General features: G+C 45.9%; 1 protein-coding gene across 14 annotated transcripts in view; it reads left to right on the top strand.

Moving 5' to 3' along the window:
* LOC147449581 (intraflagellar transport protein 172-like) overlaps window positions 1–16,092 on the top strand; it is a 248,756-nt gene that overhangs the window by 46,493 nt on the left and 186,171 nt on the right. For 13 of the 14 annotated variants that reach the window (XM_086521995.1, XM_086522003.1, XM_086521997.1 and 10 more), the window contains one exon: window positions 13,629–13,688. The exons of the other annotated variant lie outside the window; for it this stretch is intronic. In XM_086521995.1, coding sequence (XP_086378121.1) covers window positions 13,629–13,688 — 60 coding nt within the window. The remainder of the gene's footprint in view (window positions 1–13,628; window positions 13,689–16,092) is intronic. 14 annotated transcript variants of the gene reach the window in all.

Below are 16,092 nucleotides of genomic sequence, written 5' to 3'. Positions count from 1 at the left end.
CCCACAAAACCCCCCACCCCCAATTTCCTTTCTCCTTAGTGTTTTAGTGTTAGTTCTCTGTAACTTTGTAAGTTTGTAATTTCTAAACTCAGACATGGTATCAAATTCACCAATTGTTACTTTTTGGTCTCATAGGTCATTTTGGCCTTTTTTGAAGACGTTAATATAACATTTCATTTCATTTCATTTCTCTCTCTCTCTCTCTCTCTCTCTCTCTCTCTCTCTCTCGCTCGCTCTCTCTCTCTCTCTCTCTCTCTCTATACCGTGGGACTCACCTCCCTTCTATGCCGCCCCTTGGGGCTCTCCACTTCTTTCTTCTGCCGGGGGACCCTCTCCCTCACTCATCTCCCACTTTCTCTCTCACATCGGGGAGGCACTATCGATATCGCTAGTGCCCTCACCCTTGGCCTTCAAAAGATGGGCTCCAAAGCGGCTGCGGGAACGGCTGCAGGCCATTTTGCCATGTCATCACTGCGCACTCAGCCGTCTTGAACCACCGGCCTCCGGCTATGGCCACCTGCCGCCCAGCGTGCCACCCAAAACTAGTGGAACGCTGCCCCTGCGCCATCAACCTCAGCCCACGCAGCGCCTCTACAGGCCAGCCATCCCCACGAGCCCCAATGGAGCGCCTCACCCATGTGATGCTTACAATGGCAACGCCCTTGGTCATATACACCCGCCGCGCGTCACTGAGCCCCCCATGTGGGATTATTTCCGCCTCCACGTGGCAGTAGATGGGCGGTCCCTCTTGGAATGACCTCCAATGCCCAAAAAACCCTTTAAAAAATCCCTCATACTCAAATTTTTTCCCCCCACTTCACCAGCCTGCAACATTCCGCTCCGGGGTTGTATTTCCAAGCCGCAAGGCTCGGCCGAAGCTTCACCATACCGACTTCAAGCGACAAGTACCTGGCCTCATTCCGAGGTTCTTGGGGTTGCAAATCGAGGCCGTCAAAACAAAAAAAAATCATCTATAGGCTCACTACCGCCAAATGCTCCCAACTTTACCAGGCTGTAGCTTGGTACTTGAGGCTCAGAATCACGAGCCATCAATCCCTGCTGACTCCACACGGTATGCTCTATCTGCCTGAACCCTGTCAAGGCTCAAAAAATGCCATAGGGCACGACTCCCTATGCGGTCAAGTGGGCACAAACTCGGCCCCCGACAAAACTTCAACTGACCATAACTTGCTATCCCGGGCTCTGATTAGCAATCCGAGAAGATAGGCATGCTCCATAATTCAAGCTCTACGTGTCTATACACTGACATCCACTTGGGCCACTTGTCCCCAGTTGCCCTGTCCGTCTCAGATCTGCTAAACCTTTCTACTTTAAATTGCGATATTTTTCACATCGGGGCTCTTTTTGACGAGCCGTCTGGACCAGCTTGCGTAGCACCTTGAATTCCACATCCTAAAGCACAAACATAGCATCTCGGGCACCTTGACCTGTCACCCTAACTAGACCACCCTTGAGCACCTTTTAGCCTAAAAAACCGCATCAGGCATACATTTCCGCTGCCACCAGTCTGCCCAGGGACTTCATACCTACTCTAGCCCTTTGTACTGCACCTGCCTGCATCCTTCGCTTGGCATAGACCATTTTCCAGCTTGGGCTAGCTTTGGTTGCACCAACGTGAACACTATTCAATCGTGTCCATTGGTGCAAGAAAAGTCCATAGATGGTTTGAAAATGTGCCAAAGTCTCAAGTGAGAGCGTAGTGCAATCCACCATGCATAAGCCTAAGTAGGCCATCCATTTTGCCAATCATGAGTTGATGGTGGGTCACTTTAAACGCTACAAGTCCCCCCAAGAAGTTCGAGGGGGTCAAAAAATGGGAAATGCATTTGAAGTGGGAGATGGAAAAGAAGAGCCATTGGGACGATGCCCTTGCGAGTTTGTGGAGTCGGGAGGAGATAGCGAGGTTTCCTCCATGGGTTAATGTATGCTAACAGTGCCATTCTCGTGCGGATAATCATCATGTGATGCCATGGCAGGTGTTAGTATACAGGAGTAGATAAGAGCAACGTACTTGGGGAAGATGGCCAAAATACATAGGTGAAGGACTTCTACCAGTGTCACATGTACATCTAACCCTATGTGTACGTGGACAAGCTACTTCATGAAAAGGGTTCAGTTCAGTTCAATTAGCTTAGGAAGTGTTCTGGCACTTTTGTAAATCTGTTCGCAGATGTGCATGTCCAGGCACTTAGAGTAGATGCATATCCTGTGGTTGCACACCGCATTACCATCAGATTACCATCAGAACCTATCAGGAGCATTTTTACAGTGCATAGACCTATTTTCCCTATTTTAACCAATTTTCACTTATTATTTTTAAGTGACTTTTGTTGGGAACCGGGTAGGGCAATTTAGCCATGCAAGTATATAAGAACCCTAGTGCTAGCACTTTCCGGCAGAAGAGGCAACAAGAACCAAGTGTTCAGCAGGCACCTTCTCAGCAAGACCCCCCCCCCCCCGACAATCAACTTGCGTTTTTAGCCACAGACCAAAGATTAGCAAGCGTTTTTCAACAGTTGCAGATCAGCAATCGTTTTGCAACTTGCAGATCTACTTGGCGTTAGCAGACCACAGTAGGACACCTAGCGTTTTTGCATCTGGACAGCATTCAGCCCTAGCGTTTTTGGAGCAGCACAACAACCCAGCGTTGTGCAGATTTTCCGCGACAAGACCATCATTAGCACCAGCGTTTTTGGTTTTCGGCAGTCAGACTCCGCAGTAGAACCCCCAAACCTTGCAGATCTCACCTTCCCGCAACAGATCCTCGCTGCACGGTCAGATCAGCGAGCGTTTGCAATTTCAGCCCGGAAAATGCAGATTTCAGCATCTGCATTTTCAGCGCGTTGTCGTCGCATCGTCGTCACCGACATAGAGTCAGAATTGAGCAGATAAAGATTTGCTGATTTTAGCCCTTAGCGTTTCCAGATTTCAGCCTGTCTCGTTATCGACATCGCCGGAAAGTCAAAAGCATTGTAGAGATTTATGCAATCAATAGTAGGCCGCTCTCGCCATAGAGAGTGGGGCCTTTGGAGGAGGGTTTGACAACATTCTGGTGTCGTATTCTTCTCTCTCTATCTCTTAGTCTCAGCACCTTCATTCACAGTGTTTATCCACTTTGTTTATGATCACTTGCACTCTCTCACTAAAGGAACGGAAGGCTCTCCCTTCCGTAAGTAAAAGGAACCTTGAGCACAGTTCGTAGCACTCATCTTGAGCAAAGTTCAACATTCACATCCGTTGCACCTTACATTGGTATCAGAGCTTTGGCAGTGTTCTGTATCACTCAAGGAAAGAACCACAAGAACCACATAATGTTTTTGCTTGTTACGGTTGCATGTAACCCAAGTCCACTTGGGCGTGTCGATTCGTAATCGTGTTTTTGAAGCGTGACAGGAAACCCAAGAAAGAAGGGCTTGTCCAGCGTCCCCTTGTTTCTCTTTTCACTCATTGAGAGCAAGCACAAAGAAAGACGAGCCGAAATAGAGATGAGCACAACGAAAGGAAAGCCGCATTGGTGCTACTATTTTCTAATGTGCAGGCTTATATTAAAGAGATTCAGGAAAAGGAGACTCTCTCAGTCTTGTGTTCGCTAAAGCACGACACACATGAATTGATGATAGTGATAAGCATGATGATTTGCATGATCAAGATATGGTTATCTATGAGCATGATGACTTGCAGGATAAAGACGTGATTGTTCACAAGGTTGATGGTTTAGTTGATACTTTTGCTAGTGAAGCTAACCTCATTGCAGATTCGATCAATCACGAAGAACCGATCTTGGTTCTCGAGTCGAGGTCCAAAGAACCCCCACAGGACGTATTATGTGTTCGAATGATTAGTCAGTACGCATTGTTCGAGTGTTTCATTCGTGATGCTTTCTTGTATTTTAGTCACCGTCCTTATGTGAACTCTTTTCACAGGCATGAAATATTGTACGATGAACACGATTCACTAATGAATGAGCACGGATGTATGCACGTAGTTACATGACTTCGATGTTTGAAGTCTAGATTTTGGCAGAGTGGGGCAACGTGAAAATGCTTGCCACCGAAACCATGGACGACTATAACCAAAGGTTTCTCGACGTGTACCTTCCGGTGTCCTTCTTTAAGTTCATCCTCTTGGAGGACCAGTGCAAGCGCTACACCATTGGACTACCATCACCATTGCATGAATATTGTCTATCCAAGCAAGTCTCTACCATGCAAGAACTTATGGACCATGCCGCGGTCGGCTACAAACTGATGAAGAGAAAGCTAGAGTTTACCACAGAAGAATCTCCGGCCACTAACCACAACTCTCGGCAACAACGAACAAATTCTCGAGAGTCGTGAAAATCAACCGCAAAGGCCTCATTTGACGCCTCAACAACGAGACACCTTACTACAAGAAGGCCGATGCTTTGGATGCTTTCAAACAGGGCATAATCATTCTAATTGTCCCAAGCACACTGATAGACCAGAGGAGCCGACGCCCGCACCAACGGTCGACAGAACCCCAGGGCAACCTCCTGCTAAGAGAGCTAGACCCGCTATTGGACTAGTTCTTGATATTTATGGCATACGCCTTGAGAGTACAAATGAATTGGGTCGAGCATATGGCAAAGTCAATGGCTTCAAAGCCCTTATTTTCCTTGACCCCGGAGCTACAGAGAACTTCATCCATCCAGAATTCTTAAAGCAGATGCACTTTGATTATGATGGAGAGGGTGGAGAAATTGAAGCTGAGCTAACCATAGGGCAAACTCAGAAAGTAGTATCGCTCATTGGTGCTCTTCCAGTGACTATTCAAGATTATCATGGAAAAGCTGATTTCCACATCATGAAGTTTGGCAATTGTGACGTTCTATTAGGCATGCCTTGGCATGACAAGAATGATGCGACTCTCCAAGTCCGGAACCAAACCATCACCGTAATGCAGAAGGGCAAGCCAGTCGTCCTCAAAGTTCGGTTGTCCGAACAAAATCTTGAATGAACTCTCTAGTTGTTTTGTAATTAGATACTTTTGAACTTTGTTTGAGAAAGTATTGCTTGAAACTTTGTTTGAAATAGATGGTATGTGTTTTAAACCTGTCTTCGTGCCGATTTGAAATGTTTGACTCTAGTTTTAATATTGGTTTCATTGATTGGTGATTTTACTCCCGAGTGGAGAAGTGAGAAATACTGTTTTGGTATTGTTTGAACCTCGGAACGACGTAGGCCGATGCTTGGGGAGCGTTCCGTTGTATGCTAGAAAACCTCTGAACGACGCAGGCCGATGCCTGGGGAGCGTTTGATTGTATGCTTGTAAAATAATTGTTGTTGTGACTCTCGGCCCGGACCTGGATAGTTATGCGGGAGGAGTATTAAGAAGTCTGAGCAGTGGTTACTCTCAGCACCTCCAAACGACTCATGCTGCGGTCTGGGGGGCGTTTGGTTGTAAAAGGCCTCTATATCTCCCGGCCCGGACCTTTTTAGGTTATGCGGGAGGAGTGATGAGGGAGTCGTTGAATATCTCCTGGCCCGGACCTTGTTAGGTTATGCGGGAGGAGTGTTCATCGGTGGCTTTATGTTTCTATGTCTTGTAACATGCATATGTGAGCATTTGTGTTGCATTGTGATGTGTCAATTACTGAATATTCCTAATTGGATGAGATTGCCTGGGTATGTAATTTTAGTGTATCAAGACACCCTGGAAGATCAGTACGGTCTGGGTGTGATGACTAATTTTACTACGCCGAAATATCAAGAGTTCCGATCCGGACGAAAGGAGAAGCTAACTCCTTGATCAAAACAGCCGAAAGGAGAAACTAACTCCTTGATCAAAAGAGGAGAAAGGAGAAGCTAACTCCTTAATAAAAAGAGCAAACTGATTGTTCCTCGGAAATTTTTGAGCTAACTTGAGTTGTTTTGCAGATGTGCTGTAATCGCGGACGATTACTCTCCTTCAAGAAGGGGAGATGTAACAAACTGCTTACGTGTCAAAGCCTAAAGAATGGAGCCAACTTACAGATGTGGCCGAGGGGCCTAAACTGTCACAAAGTGATGACGTGGCTGCCCGAGAGCAGAAACCCTAACCCTAATTTTTGCAAGAAACCCTAATTGTTGAAACCTTAATTCTGGAAACCCTAACCCTAAAACTTGCAAACCCTAATTTTGCTACCAAAAACCCTAAAACTGCAAAAACCCTAACCCTAACCCTAAGGGCAACAGAGAGATTTCTGAAAAATACGTTGTCATGATGACGTGGCAAGCTGTACGGAATTCCGCGATTTGCACTGGCTGATGACGTGGCAGGCTGTATGGATTTCCGTAAATTACGCTGGCAACTTTTGGCATTGCTTTTTGGACCAGAAGCTTTTGAGTTTTTAAGGCTTTTTACTGTAACTGCTTTCCAGGCCAAGGGCCTTCAAATATGAGGCTAGGGCTCATTCTCTGACATGCTTCTTGGAGAAGGTGCAGAGTCTCGGGTACCGGCTTGTACAGGTTGATGCAATATAAAGAAATACCGAAAGGGGCGCCAAGGTTTGGGGCCAATACTCTGGGGTGGAATTCCGCCACTCTCTATCTCTCTCAGTTCAGTTGTTATTTGAAGTGCTTAAAGTTGTTCAGTCTGCTCTTTTCTATTGGCACGTGGTGCTCGTCTTGTGACATAGCATTTTTGCATCTGGACAGCATTCAGCCCTAGCGTTTTTGGAGCAGCACAACAGCCCAGTGTTGTGCGTATTCTCCGCAACAAGACCATCATTAGCACCAACGTTTTCAGTTTTCGGCAGTCAGACTCCGCAGTAGAACCCTCAAGAGAACCTAGCTAAGGCCCTTGGCACGACCAAAGTGCCCATTGTAAGTCCTACCACCAAGCTTTTTTTTTGATAAATCTTTGGGATTAATTTACAAGTGGGAAACCTCAAGGCAAGGAAAACCCACAGAAAGGAGCATATACGAAAGCAGGATCAGAGAAGTGTTCATCTGTGAAAGAGCATAGGAAAGCTGATGCATCTTTGAGGTGATATCACGAACTTTCTAGGCAAAACGTAAAGATTGCCCGAGGAAAAGCTTGAAAAACTGAAAGGGATCTGCATCAAAGCGAAGAAACATGCAGCTGTTACGTTGACGCTACAGGGTCCAATAAGCCCAAAATCTGACCCACATGAAGAAGACTGCAAATCGCTGTAAGGAAGGCAAGAGAATGCCAAAAACCTAGAACCTTTTGTGGAAGACCATAGGGGGAAACGGAGCCGCATACAAGCTGCGATGCGGCGAAGAAAACCTCTAGTAATACCGCAATCCCAAGCCAGGTGACTAACAGTCTCTTCCATAGTCGAGCAACGAACACAACGAGAAGAGCAGATATGATGTGCACTGAGAAAAGAGCCCACTGGGAGAACTCCAAGCAAACATCGCTTCTTCAAAGGAAAATGGCTCTTCCAGATGGCAGAGATGGCTTCTTTCACTAGGTATCAGACTTGTGTATTGACAATAGGGCATTGCAGTGGTCTGCAATCCAGGGCTGCGGTAGAAGAAGAGCATAAACCTTGCTAGCAGACATACCTCAAAGGGCGTGTCCCGGAAAAACCAATTAGACATGCGAGCACCATCAAGCAAAGCCGGAACGGGCAAATAATCAATCAGCATGTGCTGAAGCTCTCTCCAAAGCTGACGGTAATGCACACCCAATCCAAACGTCGAGCAGCAAGGGAAAATTGAAAAGTGTGGCCCACCTCATCAACCACATCACCAACAACTCGAAGGCCACGACAAGAGAGAAAATATGCTCGGCGAGGCAAACGATTGACCAAAGTAATAGGAAATGCCCGACTCCAATGAAGACTCTCCAATTGAAGTGAATTCCCTTCCCGTTGTTGTCGACCATGCCATGATAGATGAGTTGTAACATCTTTTCAAGTAGAAATCAAACTGGACGTAATAGGACATCCAGGAATGTGTCGTTGCTAATGACCGAAGGAGGAAGTAACAATATGCTGGCACAAGTAGGCAAGCATAAGAGCCCGAGGCTGAGTTTGCTGCACAAGAGTAGGCAACAACATAGCTTTCCTAGCAAGAACATGTCCAAGATATTGAGACCACCAAAGCGCTTGGGAGTACAACGTTTCCCCATCGACATCAAACGCAGGCCTTTTTTGTGAGCATGAGTTCACCACAAATGAGACAAAACTGATGACATAAGAGAAGTGAGGAAGTGGCGAGGCCAATGCAACAATGGCAAAAAAAACTAAACATAAGATCAAGTGTAAATCCTACCATGAACACTTATTTTAGCTTGTCAAAAACCATCACTTAGGAGAGGTGCTAGGAGTTCCCTACATCCTCATCTTTCAGACTGTAAAAAATATGAATAGATCTGGGATTGCTGCATTACTACTTCCCGTTGCATGATCAACCTCGGTCGGGGGAAGATTGCGCACTACCACCCAGGGCAGTGGGAGTGGCTGGGGCCTTCTATTGTCTGTGTCAGTGCATCCCATACAGGTTTGCCACTGACTCTTCTAAGTTCCAAAGAAAGAGGTTAGAAGTCGAGTTAAGTCAAAGGCTGAAGTCTTCCATTCTTTTGCTTCACCTAAGATGGCACGGATCCTCAGCCTCCATGTAAGGAAGAAGCTCCAAGACAGTGCGAAAGGCTCCTAGTTGCAGTGCATAGAATCAAGAAGTTAATACCTCGTCGACCATCCAAATGTTTGAAGGTTGTTGCTGATTCGTCATTTTCAGTTCAGCAACTGCCATACGCACAGAGTCATACTTTTGTGGTGGCAAGCAAGGTTGAACACTCAGTTACATCCTTCCAATTGGCTGAGTTTTCCTTGGGTACCATCTCTTTCTCTCTATGCCTCACCTCTACCATCTCATCCACCTTACCCGCTATGCCTGCCTCTCTAGCCTCGTTGTCCATGATTACGGCTGCACTTCCTTCCAAGTCACCCACACACCACACATCTGCTATGCACTCCATTCCCGTAACCTGTTCTCCTTAATTCAATTCATCTGCCATAACATCAACTATTGCCTCTTCTTCGCAGCCCACTCCAGCACAATTCCTGTTTCTCTAGATCACACCCCTTGCCAATCCCGACAGCCATCTTTATCTTCCCCACCTCCAACATCCCCAGGGAGTCTCAAGTCCATTCCCTCCCAGCATCATCCCCCTTCATGCTAGGTTTTGGAGATCTGATCTTATAGGGATAGAGAACTGCTATGGATCACTTAATGCTCGGGCTGTGACCTGTCTATAGAGCTAATTAACATTTTCAAGTTTCAGGCTTCTTGCTATTATGATATAGAGCACTGCCTACAGTATGCAGAGAGTTTGATTGATCGCAAAGAGGCTGACCTTGTGGATTTTCACGCACATCATCTGACAACTGACACAGGAGAATAGAACTTTGAAAGCACATATAGAGAAGTAAGAAAAGTGTCAAGACCCAGATCTCAGACAATGCACCTCAGTGACTCAGTAGGTTTCTGTTGTACATACATGTTTTTCAGTATAGTTATTGCTCTGAATTTTCATTTCATTCAGTTTTGAGAGTCTTGACGGTGGCTAAACTCCCAGGGATGGTAAGTGGGTTTGTGCTGGGCAATCTGTAGCCAGATAGGGACTACCTATGGGGTGTAGACCAGGTCGCTGGCCTAGGCTTAGCTCACCTTTCAGTCTACCTACCTATGGATTCTAGACCAGTGGGCGGACTCACTGCCTAGTGGACCATGTATACAGTGCAGGGTAGAGGAGTGGTGGTTAGTTGGTAGTCATGGCTCTGACATCCATCACAGGCTGCCGCTCATCTTATTTGAGGATATATTTGCTCGTAGATCGTTGTCATTGTATACATGTGGTAGCTAACCCTAGACGAGAACTGAAGCAGAACTAGTAAGACTTGGATGATTGCTAGACCAAGACTAGCAATAGACCAGGTGCTAGTCAACCCTAGATGAATCGTGCATCAGGATTATTAGTACCCGGACAAGCACTAGACCAGGACTACCAGCTTGCTACAGAGTAATTGTGTATGGCAGCTTTGAGGCCCAACTCGTGAGTGAGATTCTGGATGAGTTCCCACCAGGCGTGCCAAAAATGAGAGCACTTGTAGAGGGAAAACTGTGTCGTGCTAGTGCTCTTTTTAGTGTTGGTGTCCTTCAGTGTAGTGTGCGCAAGAATACAGTGTGCGCAAGAAACCTCTCTCTAAACAGAACCACAATGACCATAGCTAGCTATTGAATGACAACAACAAAGGGAAAATATGAATCGTAAGGCTGAAAATAGAAGAACACAGTAGACTCAATGCTTAGTCAAACTCGTATACTCACAATGTACCATCTCTAGATTGATACATGCAATGATAAAAGATCTCCCATACGTGGTGAGTCAATGTGTGTCACAAACTGCTGAGTGTCAAGCCATTGAAGAACGGAGCTAACTTGTAGATCCCGGCCAAGGAGCCTAAACCCTAAGAAGCAAAAGCAACAAAAGAAGAAGAAGCAGCAGAAAAAGTTCCCACCAACCTATGGAACCCCGTCCGATGGGGCCCAAGTGACTAAAGGCGTTAAAATAAAGCACCCAAAAAACTAGCGTGGAGAGATGATGACGTGGTAGTTGCTGTACTGATTTTCGAATTCTGCGCTGACATGCTGACGTGACAAACCAGTACGTATTTTCGCAATGTGCGATGGCTATGCCAATGTGGCAGTTGCATGAATTTCTGCAAAACGTGTTGCTTGCGTTTGGGCGCCAGCTTTTGAGCCAGTTGATTTTGAGTTTCAAGCTTTTCATGTAAACTGCTTTTCAAGGCCAAGGACCTTTAAATATGTGCAGAGGGCTCACTCTCTGGCACTCTTCTGGGTGAAGGTGCAAAGCATGGGTACTGGCATTGTACCGAGTTCAAGTAACATAAAGAAATACTGAAAGGGGCGCCAAGGTTTGGGGCCAATACTCTCTGGGGGTGGAATTCCGCCACTCCGTGTTGTGTGTGCTCTCTCCCTTTCAGTTGAGTTGTTATGAAGTGCTAAAAGTTTGTTCAGTTTGTTCTTTTCCGTTGGCACGTGGTGCTCGTCTCTTGTGACAGTTGTATTAGAGCTTTAGGCGTGTGCTTTTCTGAAAGCATACCGGTCCTATTAAAGAGCAGACAGAGCAAGGTGGTGCTTCCAAAGTTTATTAAAGAATTTTCGTGTCCCGACCCCGGGCTTATTAGCCACTCCCACCCTTACTTCATCGCGCATCGGTGGGCGCGCTCCTGTATTCATCGCTCTGTCTTACAGGGCATAAGCCTTAAAGATCACTTGTAAGAGAAGGATCCAAGATTTGTTTCGAGCTGCTGTTTTTCTTAGCTGTAGTGCCATGCAGTGGTGGATGTCTATAGCTACCAAGTCGCACACTCCAAGGACTTGGCAGGCTTTCAAGAAAATTTTTGCTCGAGTTTCTGGTAGCTTCCTTCGGAGTGCAGCTTCTGGTAGAGTGGGGTATCCTAAAACGCTTGCCATGGAAACCCTTGCGGATTACAACTTGAAATTCTCGACATCTCTCATCAGGTGTCTCTTCCCGAGCCAAAAACCTTGGAGGTCTAGTGTGATTGCTATGTCTTGGGACTACCATCGCCTAGAGAACACTGTCTGTCCAAGAGCTGATGGACCATGTTGTGGTCGGCTACGACCTTATGGAAGGAACCTAGCCCTAATTTTTGGTGCAGGTTTTAGGATGGAAAGTCAGTCGACTTTCCGAGCTCGACTGATGTCGAGATTTCTTTTTAAGTTCGAATTCTGTTTGAGAACTTGTTTGGTGATCCTGTTTGGAATTTGTTTGAAATGGATGGTATCTGTCTTGAACTTGTCTTGGTGCCGATTTGAATTGTTTGACGCTGGTTTTAATACTGGTTTCAATGATTGATGATTTTACTCCCGGGTGGAGTAGTAAGAAATGCTGTTTTGGTATTGTCTGAACCTTAGAATGATGCAGGCGGGATGTCTGGGGAGCATTTCGTTATGGTTGAAAACCTCGGAACGATGCTGACGGGATGTCTGGGGAGCGTTTCGTTGTATGCTGGAAAACTTCCGGGCGATGCAGATGGGATGTCTGGATTCTGGGGAGTGTTTGGTTGTATGCTTGAACCTCCAAGCGACGCAGGCTGCGGTCTGAGGAGCGTTTGGTTGTACCAGTCTTTTGAACTCATGGCCCGGACCTTTTTAGGTTATTTGCGAGGGGAGTGACGACATAGTCGTTGAGTAGCTTCATACTGCAGACCGTCTGTCTCATGGGAGTGCTCAAAGGCGCATTCGCTCTGTCTTGTGACATGTATATGTGAGCATTTATGTTGCATTGTGATGTGCCAACCACTGAATATTCCTTATTGGATGAGATACTTCTGGGAAACCAACGACCCAGGATATCAAGAGTTCCGATCTAGAATGAGACTCCTTATTGGATGAGATACTTCTCAGAAACCAACGTCCCAAAATATCAAGAGTTCTGATCTGGAATGAGACTCCTTATTGGATGAGATTCTTTTGGGAAGCCAACGACCCAGGAAATCAAGAGCTCCGATTTTGAATGAGAAATCTGATTGTCCCTCGGAATGACCCTCGGTAATTTTTGAGCTAACTTGAGTTGTTTTGTAGTTATGCTATAATCGCGGCCGATTACTTTCTGTCAAGAAGGGGGGATGTCACAAACTGCTGAAGTGTCAAGCCATTGAAGAATAAAGCTAACTGTAGATCCCGGCCAAGGAGCCTAAACCCTAAGAAACAGAAGCAGAATAAGAAGAAGAAGAAAAAGTTTCCACCAACCTATGGGACCCCGTTTGATGGGGCCCGAGTGACTAAAGACATAAAAGTAAGAAGAAGAAGAAGAAGTTCCCACCAACCTATGGGACCCCGTCCGATGGGGCCCAAGTGACAAAAGACATTAAAGTAAAGCACCGAGAAGACTAGCGTGGAGAGATGATGACGTGGCAGTTGCTGTACGGATTTTTGAATTCTGTGCTGACATGCTGACGTGGTAGACTAGTACGGATTTTCGCGATGTGCGCTGGCTTTGCTGACGTGGCAGTTGTACAGATTTCCGCAAAACGCGCTGCTTGCTTTTGGGCACCAGCTTTTGAGACAATTGCTTTTGAGTTTCAAGCTTTTCATGTAAACTGTTTTTGAAGGCCAAGGGCCTTTAAATATGTGCAGAGGGCCGAGTCTCTGGCACTCTTTTGGGTGAAGGTGCAGAGCATGGGTACCGGCATTGTACCGAGTTCAAGTAATATAAAGAAATACCGAAAGGGGCGCCAAGGTTTGGGACCAGTACTCTTTGGGGTGGAATTCCATCACTTTGTGTCGCATGTGCTCTCTCTCTTGCTGGTCAATAAAGGACCATGTCAGATGAGTTGATTGCTGATGCTGCCACCTAAGGCACTTCTAGAGATCAGCTTTGTGCTTACAGGGGACTGCCCAATTTACTCTACCCAATTCATTTGAAGCTGCATAGCAATGACTTCATCTCATTGTTGACTAAGAGTTCTCTTTATTGGGAATGACCTATTTTCTACATTCAAGCACGATCAATTTTCTGTAAGTTTGATTCCCTTATTGCCGTATATATTTCTGAAGTTTTAGTATATGTTCAATTGGATCTTACAGGTGGCATTGTATGATTTAAATGGAGCATTGATGCACGTGTTTGACTGCATCAACGAGAAGGTAGGAGAACATTCTTGCTGTGACATGTTCTTAAATTCCAGCTGCAATAAAGCAGTTCAAAGCAGTTCGGATGTTCTGAATTCTATCACATGTTGTGATTTTTTATGAAAGTTTTTATTGTATTTACAGAATTTCTAAGGCATTCAGTGATTTGTTTAGTTCTGCATCCTCCCTGCTGTGCACCCCATCCAGGGCTTCATCATTTCAGCTTGTGTTACTCTTATACCTACTGATTAAAAATGATGGACCTAATTTTGTATTCTGTGCATAGCTTGCGTCCAGATTTTGCAAATCTAAGCAGAATGATTGGCATGCAAGGAGAGCAGTAATATCACCATCCAGAGTTATGACAGTCTCTGGGTATATTACTGTTAAAATACAATGTTCGGATGTGAGGGTCTATGGGTATATTACTGTTAAAATACAATGTTCGGCGGATGTGAGAAGTCTTGAGGGTTTGCAATCAAGAAGTGATGGTAAGTTCTCGGGAAGAGACTAATTATCAGCTTGACTGCAAGCCCTTCTGTAGTTTTATGTGCTAAAAACCCTACATAGGTTCCATGCTGAAATTTGTTCACTCTTATATGTAGAACCGAATTTGGAGATGTTGAATCAATTTCAGACCTTCAAGCCCAGGTTGAGAACACCTTCACTGGCATAAAACATGGAATTCATATTACAGTATGCGCTTCTTGCCATATTAAATCGAGGGACTGACTTGTAGAAATAGACTTTTTTGCTATTGTAGTGTCTATCCCCTATTAGTCAGCCACGTTTGTGAGTTACTTCCCCAATCAAAAAAAGAAAAGAATGGTATGGCTTGAGGTTGGTTATTGAGATGAAGAGAATTTCGATAATTTAAAAAAAGCCTCTACTCTCCTTTTACTTTCCATTACTTTTAATTACGGAGAAATTTTGTAGCGCGGATAATGTGTCGTGCTCTCTACAGTGTGGGTGCTCCTCAGTGCAATGTGCGTGACAATCTCACTCAAACAAATGGAAACTCTCTCAAACAGAATGAAACACAGAAACAATGGATAACAACAGAGACACAACAGTGGACCAAAACATGTGGACTCGACTAGCTTAAAGAACCATGTACAGACTGTGGCGTGGCAGCACACTCAGCTCCAGCCTAGGACTCACAGGTACAAGTGGGGTGTCGAGGCTCAGATGTGCAGGGATGGTGAAGCAGTGCTCTGTGTAAGACTCGTTACTTAGACGATGAACCGACCATCTATATAAGATAATGATAATGCCCAACGGCTACTACTCATAGATACAATCATAAAGAGCCACCAACGGCTCATAAATGTCAGCCAGCCAAGTGTGACCTGGCCACATGTCCACTAGGCCACCATCCGTATCCCTGCCACGTGTCACTACCCAGAGTGTGAACAGACCAGACCAACTGTACTAACTGTAACTGTGTCCTCTGAAAGTGACACTGTAGCTTGCTACAGGTTGCCCGCCACAAGATTGGTCACCGTCTCGGTGAGCCAAAACTGAATGAAACTGCAAAAGTAACTATATGTACAATGAAAGGTGGGGCAAGAGCACAATCCTGTCACCCAAGGGAAAGTGTCGTCGCCACTGCTGCTCTAGAAGTATTCGGATCGGGAGGAGCCATCAGATCGATTGTGTAACTATGCGGTTGCTGTGCTGTGCTCTGCATAACCTGGCTTCCTGTGGTTGTAGCAGCCATCTGCTGCATAGCGGATGGAAGCACCTGCCCTGAACTTGAAGTGAACTCCGGACGCCTAGTAACACAACCATGGCGGTGTGCACCAGCAACACCGTTACAGCAAGGAACACTATGGCTCTGCATGTGTGGCATCTGGACCTGAGACCCCTGCTGAGTAAAGGGCTGAGAGGGACCTGCTCGGTAGTGTCCCATGAACTGTTGAGAGGGCTGAGAGGGACCTGCTGGCGCTGCAAAGCCTGCTGGATATTGGACCTGTATCCCTGGCCCAGTCCATCCATATCCCACAAGAGCCTGGGTAGGCCTGTTACCATACATAAGCATTTCTTGAAATCCGTGCACATGTGCTTTTAGGTCATCAATAATCCTCGACTTTATCTTCAATGCCTGCTGTAGTGCAAAAATCGTTGCATCTCGGTCTGCGCTGGCACTCTCGGCAACTCACAGAGATCCCTCCATAGCTGCGTATGTGGCGGAGTGATGCTGGTGGATTGCAGCTAGCTGCTCCGTGCCTAGCTCGATGGTGGCAATAGTAGCTCTGGAATCCTGAAGTAACTTCTCTGAAAGCTAAAACAAAGAAGTGGAGTCGGTTCTACCTGAAGATCCCTCAGATGGATGTGATGCTGGAGAGTGCACATGTGGCACAGCCGGCGAGCTAGAAGTAGGTACAGTTGGTGTAGTAGGTGCCTCGGAGATTGTTGT

Source organism: Adiantum capillus-veneris, chromosome 10 (genome assembly GCF_014529385.1).
Source record: "Adiantum capillus-veneris isolate H3 chromosome 10, ASM1452938v2, whole genome shotgun sequence".
Lineage (NCBI taxonomy): Eukaryota > Viridiplantae > Streptophyta > Polypodiopsida > Polypodiales > Pteridaceae > Adiantum > Adiantum capillus-veneris.
Note: the sequence above shows the minus strand (reverse complement) of the source record. Positions and strands in the feature narration are given on the sequence as shown.